Below are 15,646 nucleotides of genomic sequence, written 5' to 3' on the forward strand. Positions count from 1 at the left end.
GCAGGAATCCCATGCTGCAGCCCTGATCCAGCCTCTGGAGAGCACAAAAAAGAGCCGCCAAAAACGGCTCCGTTTTGCATCCTCCAAGAGGCGGCATAGCCGCGGCGGCACAGCTTTATGACGCCCCTTTGGGGCTGCACAATGTGGATGCAACACCGGAGGGGTATCATCATGGTGTGTGCCATGTGGACTGGTGCATGCCAAAATGGCACCCTGGGGGTGGGTTTAGGGCACGCAGCGTGCAGACGGTTCAACTTAACCTCGTCAACAGGCTGGCACAAAGTGCCAGTCTGTACAGCTCCATATACTCTAATGAATAATTTCTACTCTAAATTACTGAAATGCTATGAAAGTAGGTTTATAAGAAAAACATATTTACGTTATCAGCTCATTGCAACCATCTTCTGTGTTGAGGGCTTGGGGGATCCCTTCTGCACAGGATGGTATCCTCCAGGGGAGAGAAGATTATAATTGAATATCCTTAAGCTTCTACTGACAAAAGCCTCCACTCAATTTTCAGCAGAAACACAGTAATTGGATACAACTAAATGTCATTTTTGTTAAGGTTTGTGTGGTTAGTCTAAACACCTTTTACCTTTCTATTAAAAATGAAATGTCATAAATTTTTGTAAAATGTTATACAGAATTACACTGAAAGGTAAGCTAAAACACCATTTGCAACATTTTCCTTAGCATTTTGAGAAACCTGATTTTTGTATATATAAAAATAATGGCCACTTCAGTGTCAGGCCAAGTCAGGCATTAAGAAAGAATTTTAAAAATGCAAAGCATGCCCAAAAATCCATTACCTAAATTAATTTTAAAAATAATAAGTAGCCATTAAAATTTCTGGAGTTTCTTTCTAGTGTTACTATCTAGAAATAGTAGTATCTACTGTCTATCACTATGTGTCACAGCTATCAGCTGTTGTGTCTAGAAACAAAAATCCAAAGCAAGACAGGTTCATGAAGGCAAACAAAAGAGGTAAACTCTACCATTTTGAAAAATGAATATGTTTGCCTTTGACAACTAAATAATATATACATAATATATATAATAATATATACATTTTTGTATAAATGCAATTATTATTAACTGCATAGAGATTTTAGCCTAGAACTAAGGTTCAAACTGATGCAACTGATCTCATTACTGAAAAGACATGTGGAGACCCAGAGGATTTTCTGACTTTTAACATCTCAATAATAAAAACTTTAATTTTACTGATAATATTCATTGATCCCTTTCGCCGTCAAAAATGAACTAATGCATATTTTAATATAATTAACCTAAGGCTGCAGTCAGTCTTATGTTATCCAGGGGATAGAAAGGATTTCTGGCTTGTTTGTTCATGTTGAATGCTGTCAGAACCTACAGGCTACAAGCTATGCTTAGTATTACATGCAAGTTTTATATGTACAAAATTCCTCTGCTCTTACTATTTTGTTATTAAAAATATTTATATCCTTCTAATGAATGCTGTGTGTTTTTACAGTTATTGTCAGTTGTGTGGTGGTGGGGGATGTCAAAAACTAGAATATAAAAAGAAAATACAGAGACACTGCAATGGAACATAGATATTGCCATACAGATTGGTCTTTCTGACCCCACCTGCTGTATGCTTTTAGTTAAACATATAGATATTTCAACAGTGTTTTGTGATTAAAAATATATGACATATATTTTTAATTATATGGACTATGTGACACTATTTTTTTCTCCAGGTTTAGGAGACCTACTAACTACAAAGTTTTGAAAAATTGTTTATCAGGAGCTTAAAATTCTGCATCCAATTGCACTGATGATGCTCACACAGCTTTGTCATATGGCATTGCCTTAATAACAACCAGCACTGCCTTAATAATAACAATACCCCAAAACAGCACCAGCAATTAAAGTAATAGCGGGTGCACTTCTGTTGGTATATTATCACAGAGAAAGATTGTTGTGTTCTCCATTAATGGAAACTTCTGAACAATCTCAGAAACAGTAAAACCAATTGAACAAAAAGGAGGGACAAAATCAACTGTTGTTCTGTTGGTTACAAAATCAGGTCCTTCAAATCCTCAAAATAAAACCTGAAATGAAAAAAGAGAATGGGAGTTTCTCTAACATTTAGGACATATGTTTTAATCCTATCAATATCATCATCAATAGTAGAGGAACAAAAATCCTTGAAGATATTGCAAGCAAAGAAAATGTAATTTAATGTTTTCCTGATGACATCTGAAATGGGAAATACTGTTTTTATGTGAGTAATAGTATGGCTTCACCATTCAGTTCCTACATCTACTACTGACAAGTCTAGTTGTTTAGCTCTGTTTTCACGTTCTTCACTACAGTGCGCCCGCGCCATACGCAGGCGCGCCATACGCGGCTTGAGCATATGTGCTCAAGCCGCGCGGGGCGGCGCGTCCCATTCATTTGAATGGGTGCGCGCGCCCGTTGCGCCCCGCACGCCGCCGTGCACGAACCCCATTGTTTCCAATGGGGCTCGAGCATAGGCAGAATTCGCCTTTCGTGGCGGGATCCGGAACGGATCCCCCGCGTAAGGCGAGGACCGACTGTACTTTTTGATAAGTCTGCAGCTTAAGATGGTAAGAAGATGGAGGCTCTGTTTTCTCACATCCTCCTCATGTCACTTTTAGCTTTACTGACCACGCAGTACGTCATAACTGTTGGTCACAAAAATCTTGTGTTGTCCTCTAGAGGAGAAGCTAAGTGTACTTCTAATTTCAGATGTTATTAGGCAGTCTTTATTTGGGGCTCCTGAGGACTTCTCCCTTTCTGCACCTGCATCTCTAAAAGGCTAGACTAGTGGAGAACAGAAAGCAGGAAAAAACCATCGGAGGTAAAGACTCCGATGTAATGAGTAATAGGACACTGTGAGCAATATTTAACCTGATGCTCATGAGAACTCTTGGCACTCTCTTTCTCTAGAAGAATATAAAATCTGAGTTGGGAAGCACATGAAATTGGTTGATTAAAGCCCCTTCCTAAATCCATCTTGATAGAAGATACCTGTCAGTTTAGGACACACAAGCTAAAACGTGCAGCCATCTCTCGACATTTGCAGCTTTGCCTTTTGTGGATTTGATTAATATGTTCTCTCTAGGAATCACTAGATCCTCCAGAGAAATTCTGTGGGAAGTTCACTACAGTTGCACTAGAAGGCCTAGCAATTTCTAGAGAAAACACTTCTTTAGGCATTTTTAGGTCCTCCAAGGTGATTTTACAGTCAACGTCCGGCAGATGTTGACCACAAAGTTCTGCTGGAGGACCTAGAGATTCCTAGAGAAGTGTTCTCTCAAATTAAAAAAATATATTGTTTATTTGTGGTTTTTCCACTAATCTAAAACCCTTGCCTCAAAAGGTTAAGAGAAGCTGCAGATATTGGGGATGTAAAAAGGCACTTTTCTTATTCTTAGGCACTGTTATTACTGTTACTGTGCAGTTCCACAATATGCTTATGTATGCTGATACACACGATTGTATGCTGATCTGCCTATAGCATTTACCATAAACATGGGCAGCAACTTGCAACTGGGGAGGTCACACTCAAGCAGGTCCAATAACACACACTTAGGAGCACACCAGATGCAAGCACATGCTGGCATGCCATCTGTCCTAAATATGTGTAATAATAATAGTGCATAAGCAAGAGCAGCATGTCTTTCCTTCAGCACCAATGACTAAGCCTCTCCCTACATACCAAAGGCTGAACAGCCAGGATTCCAGGGCAGAAGGCACCTAGCTTTTTGTGTGGGAGCGGAATCATCAGCTAAATATAATTACAGCCACTGTCTGCTACATCTATGTAAGTATCCTAAGAAATGGATTGGCTTCCATCCACCGAGTGAAAGTAAACAAGTGAAAGGATTTGTGCAACCCAAAGTGACAGTAGTTAATCAAGTACAGCAGGAGAGACACAGGAAAGTCCAGTTTCTCCAACAATGGCTGGAGAAAGAGAACCCCCATTGCCTTCCATCTAAAACTTCAAATCGCTTATAAGTCTGCTACATCTGTTAGGGTCACTTTGTATGTACACTGAGCCCTTGGTGCCTGCTGGGGTTTGGTTCCAGGTTTTAGCTCTGTTTTGTGGCAGCAGAAAAACAGCTGACAACCAAGTGAAGAGCTGAAGAATGAGGGGAACCAATTCAAGAAGAATGAAAAGAAAGAAAGAAAAAGTGTCCTGGCATGAAATGGGGCAGGGGAGTGATTAGTTCTCTTAGCCCTTAAGCAGCTTATGTGCACTACACAATATTGCATACCGCTTTTGAGGGGAGATGCAATGAACTTCTTTATCATCCATTTGCATGTTGATTGTTGCTCAGAGTGCTAGACATTTGGATAGTTTAATAAATGTTTCCCTCAACCTCACTCTCATTTCCTCTTCTCTTTCCATCCTCTTCTCTTGTAACCAATTGATTCAATGGAATACAACGCTTGGAAGCATTTGGTGAGATTGAAGCTATCAGGGTGGAGACAAGATTGATTTAGCTAAACCTTTGTTCTCATGTCTACTCTTAAGTAAACCCCATTTAACTCCTTTGCAATACTGAGCATGTTTATTGGTCATGCCTTTTAATTTCAGTATGTTTTTAAATGTAATTCCATATTGTTTTTAGATGCTTTTAAATATCTTAAATTTTATTGTAATGTTTTTAAAATCTGTGAGCCACCTTGGGTATCTTCAGGGAGAAAGGCAGCACATAAAACAAACAAATAAATAAACAAACAAACAAAAAATGTAAGCTTATTATTGCTCACACAGTTCTGGGCGCTTGGATAATTAAGTGGAAAGTTTTCCTCCTTCCTCACTTCATTCTTTCTGCCTTTCTCGTTCTCTCCTCGCTCTCCCTGCCTCTCATGACTGCTTTTTGCCCACCTTCTCCTTCACTGGATCACAGACTTTAAGGCTTTGGGTAATGCTGGAGTTTATAGACAAATAATTCATACATCCCTATCCCTGCCTATGTGTTTCTTAAAAAAAAAAACTATCCAGAAGCCCCCATGAGTTAAATGAGCAAGACATGTCCTTTACCACAGTGCTTCTCAAGTTATCTGAAGCGGGGGGCCTGATTTTGCTTTTGATTTTTTGCACAAGTGACCCCTCCCAGTGCAGTAGTCATTCCACAACCACACCCAGATCTTTCTCATACATCTGGGTTCCTGTGAAGGGAGCTATACATAATAGCTGCTCTCAATCCCTTGGTGCCATTGTCCAATTCACTATACAACTGCGCCATCCAGCTTCTCTCTCTAGCATCTATTTGTGGTACACTAAAAATATACAGTTGCCCCTCCACATTTGCGGCTTTGACTTTTGCAGCTTTATTTGGGTTTTTTATTCATATGTTCTCTCTAGCAATCTCTAGTCCTCCAGCACAACTCTGCCAGAAGTTCACCACAGTGTTGTGCTGGAGAACCTAGATGTTCCTAGAGAAAACACTTCTCTGGGCATTTGCAGGTCCTCCAGCATGATTCTATCAACTTCTGGCAGGCGTTGAGTTCTCTTAGTCAAAAAGAATAGTGTTTCTTTATTTGTGGTTTTTCCACATTCATGGGGGTCCTTCACCCCTGAGACCAGTGAATGTGGAGGGACCAGATATTGGCCACAGTATTCAGTAGCAAGATAGCACTTTTCAGAAGTGGCAAAACATCTTCCCAATAAAAGTTTACCAAGCACCAGCATTACTACCCTTCTTGGCACCAAGCAAACACATTTTATTTACCCAGGCATTTTATTCTATTGGAAGTATTTTAAAGGATTTTATTCCCTTATTTATATTCACTCGTTATTAATTCTATATTACCCTGAAATCTAGCATAACAATCTTTTAAAGTAACTAACAAAATGCAATATAACTTTGAGGCTTCAGTCAGATTGGGGCCACGGCAACTGCACACCGTGGCCCTGATCCAGCCTTTCCAGGGCATAAAAAGAAGCTGCAAAAGGTGGCTCCTTTTTGCGCCCTGGAAAGGGCGCAATAGCTGTGGCTATACAGCGCTCCTTTGTATGGATACAGCACCAGAGGAGTGCCGTCATGGCGCCCTGGGGGCGGAGCCAGGGTGTGCATCATGGAGATGCTATGCCTTGACTCTGCCCCCCATCCATCCCAAAGTGCCGGTCTGTACAGGGCCTTGGTCTATTTTGCTCCTCTCAAAGAAAACTGCCTCAAGGTGAAAACTGTAGTTCAGCAGAAAAGGAGTTTGCTCAAGTTATATTTCCAGCTAATTAATCTTGAGTTATTATTTACAGCAATGCTAGACAGTAAGGCTGCCACTCATCTGGAGCTTTCTAGTAAGTAATGGTTACTTAAGAAATAAACTACCGAGAAAGAATAAGCTAAAATCAACTCACTTGTAAGGTAGAAAGAAATTCTTTCCACTGAAAAAAAGAAACTTGTTACATACAGCTAGACAAGGAAGAAAACGAGTAGAAACATGAAAAGTGAAGAAAAAGAAGTAGCAATTTTGTACTGTATTTGGATAAAAATTTTCCATTTGGATAAAAAGAATGAGTAAATGCAGTGCAGGTCTCTGTACTACTGAGCTGATGCTCAAGACAGGTTATTATTCAATACTACATTATGACAAGCTGACCTGTACCAACAGATTGCTATTTCAGATGGCTTATTATTTTGTCACATTCTCATTTCTAATTGCAGCTCAAAGAATGTGACACATACAATCCTTATTCCAGAACAAACAATTAAGCTGACAGAACATGTGTAGAGCTTCCCTTACATCAAATTACAGGCCACACTAACCAGATATTATACTAACTTAAGACAGATCAAAATACTAAGGAACTAGTGCAAAAACAGACGATCAGGATGACAGACATGAGTATTAGTGTGTGTGCATGTGTGTGTGTGTGAGAGAGGAAGTATATGTTTGTGTGTGTGGAGGAATTATAGTCTTCCTCTCAGTGGCACCATTATGGGGGAGTGGGGGGTGCATTATGCACCAAGGTGACCCCTCTAAGGGGGGGGTGACACCACCCCTCCCCAAATATCTCTTCTGCAGCCCAGCCGTGGAGGCCAGGCTCCAGGTTAGCTACTGCTCAGTCTACAGAGAAAGGAGAGGCTGGAGCATCTCCCTTCTCTCTCCACTGACGGGGGAACAGGGGCAGGATAAAGTTCTGTTCAGCCAGCGAAGAAAGGAGAGACTGGAGTGCCTCCGTTCTCCCTCTGTCCATTCAGCCTCAGAGGCAAGGAGGGGTGGGTGTGTGTGAAGGTGAGCTCAGTCAATCTGTTACCATGGTGGCCTCTGCAGGCGTCTTGTGGGGGTCGAGGGAGGGAAGGAAGAATGAAAACAATCAAGGCAGAGTTTGCAAGATGGCAGAAACTGGTTGGTTGTGAGAGTGGTTGCTGACTCTCCCTCCCACGGGAGGCAAGGGCAAAAGGAATGGATCCATGAAAGGAAGCAGCAGGAGTAGTCACTCATTTGCAGAAGATAAAAAGAGCTGCAAAATTCCTCCCCTATTTTTTCCCTTTTATGCTGTGACAGACTTTCAGAGCAAACCCTAATTGAAGGACTTGGGCCCTAGGATTATTTGTAGAGGAAGGACCTTACATATAATGTAAAAGGTCCTTTGGTGGGGACTGGGTAATTTTGCTTTTTGTTTGTTTCTGGTACTGTTTGGTTAACTATGGTTTAAATATATTATTTTTCAAAGAAACAGCTATCTTAGTCTATCACGACATAAAAAGAAAAAGAAGAAAAAAACGGGGGGGGGGATTTTGCAGCTCTTTTAACACCAACTACTTTACCTTGTGCTTTTGTGAATATAAATCCTCTTCTTCAGACACCCTAAATTTGATTGATATCCAGTGCAGTTAAAATAGATCAATTAGTCTTTAAAGTGCTGACCAGTTCCTCTCTCCCACTTTTGTCCTAAAATATATTGTTTGTTCTCTTGTAAAACTACTGATATTCTGGAAGAGGTTGAAGCCTAATTTACACTAGAATGGTAGTTTTATAAATTAATGGATGTCATTTCCCTCTTATGCACATTGGAGCAAGTAGCTTCGTGATAAACTAGCATAACTCAATCTATATTAAAAAAAAAACCATGCAACCACTATTAAAACAAAGCAATTAATATGAAGATTATAATATTAAGCAAGATCTCAAGAGCAGGCCCATCTAATGTGAGATACCTTGTTTGTTCCAGGTGTCTTTATACCAACTATTTTAGATGTAATTAATGTGTCCAGAAGAAATGTGTAGTACAAAAGAGTCAATATGCATACAAGGAGCACATCTTTAAAAATAAAATAAAAATAAAACCTTGGATTTAAGATTTGTTAGATTTCTAAACATGCATTTGTGTTTTTAGGATTTTTTTTTAAGATGATGATTAAGGTCCAAAACACACTGCAGAAATAATCCAGTTTGAGACAGCTTTAACTGCCCTGACTCAATGCTAGGGAATTCTGGGAACTGTAATTTTGTGAGAAATTTTGCCTTCTCTGTCAAGAGAGCTCGTGTTGCAATAAACTACAGTTCTCAGGATTCCTTAACACTGAGCCAGTCCCCCAAGTTCTCAAAGCCTTGTCCCATTCGTATGGGAGAATGTGGCTCTTCAGAGAGCCTGCACCATATACGACCGTATAATCATCACCAATATTTTTAATAAAATACGAAATACAGCTTTACCAGGCTTGTTAAAGACTTCAGGAAGAGACATGTAAGAACCTAGTACTACATATCTATTCCTAACACAACTGAATATTACCACACCATTTCTTCTTTGAACATATACAGTGGACCCTTGTCATATACTGGGTTTTGGGTCCAAGATCCCCTGTGGATAACAAAATCTATAGATGCTCAAGTCCCATTAAATATAATGACATAGCAAAATGGTGTCCCTTATAAAAAATGGAAAATCAAGGTTTGATATTTGAAATTTATACTTTTTTGAACATTTTCAAACCATGGATGCTTGAATCCGTGTATAGGAAAGGCCAACTGTACTTAGATCCTATGGGGTGGGAAGAAATTTCTATGTCTCTCATAAGCATGTGACAAGGCAAAGCTCACATTTAAGTTCAATAATCCCATTAGGAACAATTAACACTGATCCCTAGGGTTTAGCCTGAATCACTTTGGCAATGTCTTAGATAATTAGGATTAAAAGGCAACTTCATATGAAATTAATGAGTTTGGCTACTCTTCCAAGTAAAACTGTATGTTGTATGGCCCTAGAGCAAAATCCAACTGGAGCTGCAATGAAGCTTCAAATGGATCTCCAATGCACTGTTTTGCTCTCTGGGTAGACAGCATAAATTCTCGGACTTGTAAATACTTTCTCCCATTATTTACCTGTGGTAAAATTTCCTTTAGGTAAGCAGGCAGACATGCTTTTTGTGACTTGGATGAGCATGAGTATTTATGTTCTTGATACACATGACAGAAATGTGTTTTTCCCCTTAGTAGGCTAAGGAGGAGATAACTACATTAAAGTATCCACATAGTATATGGTATTAATTTAACCATGACAGTAACATAACCATAACTTAATATGACATTAACCTAAATAGGAATTAATTTACTTCAGTCAGTAATGCACATTTTGCCCATAATGTTGTAGAAATAAAGCAATAATCTACTCAAAGCTTTCCATTGTACTCAAGCTGTATCATCGTTGACAATGCAGCATGATTCAAATGCATGGTATGAGATAGCACAAGCTTGTAGTGTTGGAGGTGGATGATGACAGGTTGTTATATCACATGTTACTGTGGGGTTCTACTGTATTTTGTAAGCAAGTACAGTTGGCCCTTGGAACTTATGGGGGATCCGTTCCGGCCCCCCCCAAAATGTGCGCATCGTCAAGCCCCAATAGGTCTTGAATGAGGCCCGTGCCTCATCACCGTTAATGGCGGTCGCCCCTCCGCCAGATTTCCAAGTCCATGTGCTTTCTGCACGCATTTGGGACGTCCCTCTTATAGACGCCCCTGGGCCTAGTACGGACTCTGTCCGTACAAGATGGCGCCGGCCCTTCTACAGGGCCGGCGCCATCTTTGCGTATCGGACGCTGAGCGTCCGTACGCGTCGCGTCGCTTGTGACGTAGCGAGTGCGCCCCTGGCGCCTCGCTACGTCGCAAACGCGACGGAAAAAGAAGCTCCATTTTGGAGCTTCTTTTTCGGTCCGCGCGGGAGTCGGGCCGTGTGAAGGCTCCGGCTCCCCCGCAGACCAACTGGCGGCGGCGGCAGAGCGCCGCAAAGCGGAGGTATGTACCCTGCCCATGTATCTCAATGTCTGCGAACTTGAAGGGGCGACTGTACTTCTCACTTACATTCTATTTGCAGCAGCCCAAAAACTTCACAGAAAGGACTTGAGATAGTTTTTATAATGCAAGATTAAGGAACAATAATCAAGAATCACAACTATTCTGACATTTTCTCAATATTACTACTAATTCCTTACCACCTTTACTTACCCAAGTTTCCTTGTTCAATGGTCAGAACTACTTCATCTATCACTAAGGCTCGGAACTCCAGATCCTCTTCACAACACTTGGCTTTGAGGGCTCTTAAGATTTCCTGTTGAGGATAGTCTTCTCTGATACGACGATCTGTTAAAAACCAGAGCTTAGGAGCAATAGAACTACACATCTTGAACTAGGCCCAACAGACGTCTTCTTTGAAGCAAGTATCTAGAAAAGTAAAGAAGAAAAATTAGCAGACGCTTGTAATATATACCAAACTACAGTTCATTCACTTCCTCCTATATAGTTCAGTGGAATGAACTAAGCTGGAAGGTAAATGAAAATGGATTAACATGTATACTCAACTGTAAATCAGCCTCATGTATAAGTTGAGCACAAGATTTGAGGCCAAAATTATAGATTTTGAGATCACCTGTGGATAAATTGAGGGTGAAACTTAGGGGCGTGTAAAAAAGGATCTAGGCTGGCCCCTTCTCTCCTGACCTTTCGCCAGCAAGTAAAAACATTTTTATTTAGACAAGCTTTTTAAAAATCATGACAGGGTGGCTTATGGGTGTGTGTGTGTTTATGTTTTTAACTTTTGTATGTTTTTATGTTAACTTACATTGTTTTAAATAGATGATTTTAATTGTTTTTTTTTTAAAAAATACCCTGTGAAGTTTTGAGACATTTTTATCTTGTAAGCCGCCTTGGGTCCCTTCCTGGGAGAAAGGTGGCATAGAAATGAAATGAAATAAATAAATAAAGGATGAAGCAAAGGAAAACAAGGCCGAAGAACTTACAGCATTCCATCATGCATAACCGCATGTTTCAGATTCACATGGAAACTCAGACTTCGCAAAGCAAAAAATTAAAATCAATTTATTTTTTACAATTTTTACAAATCTATTGTCATGCTTCATAATGCTTGGCTTCGTAGTTTAAATGTCCTGCGTTTGTCTGCATGCTATCATTATTTTGAAACTTCTAAATAAAAAAAAAAAAACAATTTGTCATATTGGCATGAAATCTGGCAATGTTGGTCTAATCCTTGGAGAAATAATCTCACAGAATTAGTGTACTGAAAATGAGAAAATTCCACTGCAAAACAGCTGAGCAATAGAAACTTAAAGTGTTCCTATTGGGGAGTGAAGGTCACTTTTTTGCCCAACACAAACAACTCAAAAAACAAAAAGGATGTTGACAAACTGGAGCCAACATGACCAAAATGGTAAAGGGTCTGGAAATCATAAAGCCCCATAGGGAGCTGGGTATGTTTAGCCTGGAGAAGAGACAGTTAAGAGAAGGTATGATAGCCTTGCTTAAGTATTTGAAGGGGTGTCACATTTAGGATGGAGCAAGCTTGTTTTCTGCTGTTGCACACATGGAGCAATGGATTCAAACTACAGGAAAAGAGATTCCACCTCAACATTAGGAAGAACTTCCCAACAGCAAAAGCTGCTCAAGAGTGGAACACACTCACTTGGAGTGTGGTGGAGTCACTTTCGTTGGAGGTTTTGAAACAGAGGCTAGATGGCCATTTGTCAGGAGTGCTTTGATTGTGAGTCCCTGCAAGGAAGGGGGTTGGAATGGATGACTCTTGTGGTCTTTTCCAATTCTATGATTTCAGGACATTTAAACAGTATCAAAATTTCAAGCCTATGCCAAGGGCTTCCTTTTCACTAATGTAAGGAAAATCCATTACATGTTCCTAATATTATGGACTTAAATTCTCCTTTTATTTAATGCAAAGGAATCTGAAGCTAAATTGATTGTTGGACTGAGCCCAGGTGAACCCTGTTTCTCAAATGATTCAGTCCTAATCACAGATCATTCAGCACTGAAGCACAGAAGAGATGCTTGCTGTGGGGAGGAAGGAACTCTTTCTGTCTGTATATGTGTAGTACACAAGAGTGCATGTATCTCTGGTGTGTCTTGAAGAAAAGAGAAAGGGAGCAAAAGAACTTGCATCACTATCTTGACTTGCTCATGCAAAAATACTCTGCCACAATTCCATTTGAATTTTGTTAACTCCAATACCAGCATCTCCATGAAGTATATTGAGCAACTGACTTCCTTCACGCTATCTCTCTGTTCCACATTTAAAAATATTTTCCACATGCCTCTCTGACGTGGTTGGGGTTGCTTCTTCTGCTCTGAATCTGTTTTGAAATCTTTGCCACAGATCCATTTGGTTTGCTGTGACTCACAGCAATAGTGATTACACTGACTCCAGGCCTGTTATAAGGCACTGCCTCAGTTTTACTCATCCTCTGAGGCAGAGCCAGCATGGTGTAGTGGTTTGAGCACTGGACTACAATTCTGGAGACCAGGGTGAAGGGCTTCCAATTTGGATGGTTTAAAAATGGGCTTTGATGCATGGAATATGGAGTTAGCAATAGTAGTAATCTTGTGACCTGTATCTCATATCAGAGGCCATCCTGGCATAGCAATTTGAGTGTTGGACTAGGACTCTGGAGACCAGGGTTCAATTCCCACATGGCCATGAAACTCACTGGGTGACCTTAGGCAAGTCACACTCTTTCAGCCTGAGGAGAGCAATGGTAAAAACCCTCTCTGAAAAACTTGCCAAGAAAACCCCATGATAGGATCACCATAAGCTGAAGGCACACAACAACAATAACAACATAAGGCACTGTCTCAGTTTTACTCATCCTCTGGGGTAACCGCACTATAGGTTTAGTAAAAAAAAAAAAATTGCACTACTGGACAAATGAAGATAACAAGAGAAATAATGTGGGGATAATACCCACAACAGCCTACATTACAGACATTTGTATCAAAATCATTGTGATAATGCATACAATGTACTTTGACTATCTTTTAAGTTGCAATGTAGGTACAAATTCTATCCTATAATCACAAAGAACTTCAATCTGCCATATCTCCTAGCCAAGTGGGAAGAGTTAATGTCCTTTAGAGAATCTTAAAGAGGGAGCATTCATCCAGCTCTTACAACCTTAGCTACTAGACGGATGAAGCTATCATGCTATATTGCCACGGCCACAATAAAGGGCTCCTTTAATATTTTTGTTGAGACACATGCATAATCATACCTCATCCTAGCACTGCCACAGCAGCACTCTCCCATGCCATGACTTAATACTAATACTAATACTAATACTTACTAATAATCTGGAGTGCGAGTAATCACAAGAGTTTCAACCCTGCCTGTTCAAGTTTACCCCAGCTTTAGGGAAGAGAGTCACCTTCCTCCGTTTATACTTGCACCACTACCTGGGAAGTTATTTTGCATCCAATCTATTCACTGTATTGACACAGTTAGTGGAAGCTATTGAGGATCAAGCCCAGATTAACTTAAAGGTAAATACAGTCATCCCTCTTTATCTACAGATTTTTTTATCCATGGATCCAAGCATCCTCAGGATGAAAATATTTTTAAATATCTATAAATTCCAAAAAGCAACCCTTGATTTTGCCATTTTATATAAAAGCACCATTTTACTATGCCATTCTGTTAATAGGACTTGAGCTTCCACAGATTTTGTTATCCATGGGGAGTCCTGGAACCAAACCCCAGTGAATACCAAGGGCCCACTGTACACACTTATGTTTGCTATATGTTTGCACATTATTCCTTATTAGGTATTCCATATTCCATCCAATTGTACAGTAACTTCTCCCCACACTTATCAATGCATGTACAGTTGTCCCTCCATATTTGCTAGGGTTCGGGGAACAAGACCCCCGTGAATATGAAAAAACCTCAAATAACAAAAACACTGTTTTTACCTGAGAGGACACCTCTCTAGGAATCTCTAGGTCCTCCAATGCATCTCTGTGGTCAATGTCCAACATACACTGGCCATAGAATGGCACTGGAGTAGCTACAAATGGTCTTTCAGTGCAACTTTTAGTTAAAGTTGACCACAGAGTTGCACTGGAGGACCTAAGCAGTCCTAGAGAGAACATATTAATGAAATCCGTGAATAATCAAATACGCAAATATCAAAGCCGCAAATATGGAGGGATGACTGTAATAGGTAAGGCAGAAATTCAAATTGGCATTACTGGTTTCAGGTTTGCAACCAGTAGTTAGTTGTTCTAGTTTAAATTTATGAGGGAGTGATCTTGTATGTGTGACATAAATTATTATTTGAGTGGAGGATAAAATTTGTGAAGAGGAAAGCAGCTGCCTAACAAAAGCTCATACTTACAAGCAACTAACAGACCCAATATGCCACATTATACCTTATTACTACCACAGACCAATATGGAACTGATCTGGCATCTTTTTGTATTCATTAAGGCACCTGTGAGGAGCTTTATTACATTCAATGCCTTATTAGAAGAATATCATACAGCCAACAATCATACTGACTCTCCTAAGAGATGGGTTTTTAATCTGCTTTTTACATTTGTAATTTTCAAGCCTACTCCTATTCAGCTGGCCTACTTTAGAAAAAGAAAGGAGTAAATTTCAGAGAGCCCAATCTCTGTCGGTCACTAAGACATTTTCTTAAACCTTTTAACTAAAAAGAGTAAGAGCTTTTCAACTATTATTAACAAATAATTTTTTGTCTCCAGCATCGAGTTTTACAGTAAGAAACATGACTGAACAGATTTTACTTCTGTGCTGCAATTCATCCAATTCTTCAACCATACCATAGTTGTATTTTAACATGCAGCAGCAAGTTGCTTTTAGTAAGTACTTTTCTTATTTCAGGCAAGAATTATCAATAAAATTCCAGATGTTTTTCTCTACTAGGCTGCTATGTGATTTTAAAATCTTACACCACTTGGTATGAGACCAGCAACACATGATCTGTAGTTATGCCTTGTGCCTTCACTGTCTATGGAAAGATCTACACAAACAAAATATGTGAGGAAAAACTGACATTGTTTCTTTTTCTCATATGTGGACCAGATCCCAGACTGGGGTCACAAGTGTGTACGACGCAAACTAGTCCATTGAAAATAACTTTTTAAAAAACCCTCTAGATTTCCACATATATTTCCCCTGGAAGGAAAGAGGGAGGAATGAAATGGTGTGACTCATCTGTCAGAGATCTTTACTTAAGCTCATTACGATATTACATTATTTATTTTGTAAGGCTAGTAGTCCATTACGGCAAATGGGAACTACCCCACTTTAGGGACAGATTGTCCCCAACCAAACCTCTCCTAAGAGGAGTATGTAAATGCCTGCCTGTGTGTGA

General features: G+C 39.9%; 1 protein-coding gene across 8 annotated transcripts in view; it reads right to left on the reverse strand.

Annotated features, from left to right (window-relative positions):
• The window catches only part of RIMKLB (ribosomal modification protein rimK like family member B), a 50,137-nt gene that overhangs the window by 27,577 nt on the left and 6,914 nt on the right, over positions 1–15,646 (reverse strand). For 7 of the 8 annotated variants that reach the window (XR_006102015.1, XR_006102014.1, XR_006102013.1 and 4 more), the window contains exon 4: positions 10,458–10,673. Coding sequence is in view for 4 of the 8 variants with exons in the window: in XM_042450182.1 (XP_042306116.1) it covers positions 10,458–10,632 (175 nt within the window). In the remaining 4 variants the exon portion in view is untranslated. Of the gene's footprint in view, positions 1–10,457; positions 10,674–12,862; positions 12,869–15,646 lie in introns of all 8 variants that reach the window. The other variant, XM_042450183.1, reaches the window with a different exon arrangement.

This window comes from Sceloporus undulatus, chromosome 2, assembly GCF_019175285.1.
Source record: "Sceloporus undulatus isolate JIND9_A2432 ecotype Alabama chromosome 2, SceUnd_v1.1, whole genome shotgun sequence".
Taxonomy (NCBI): Eukaryota; Metazoa; Chordata; class Lepidosauria; order Squamata; family Phrynosomatidae; genus Sceloporus; species Sceloporus undulatus.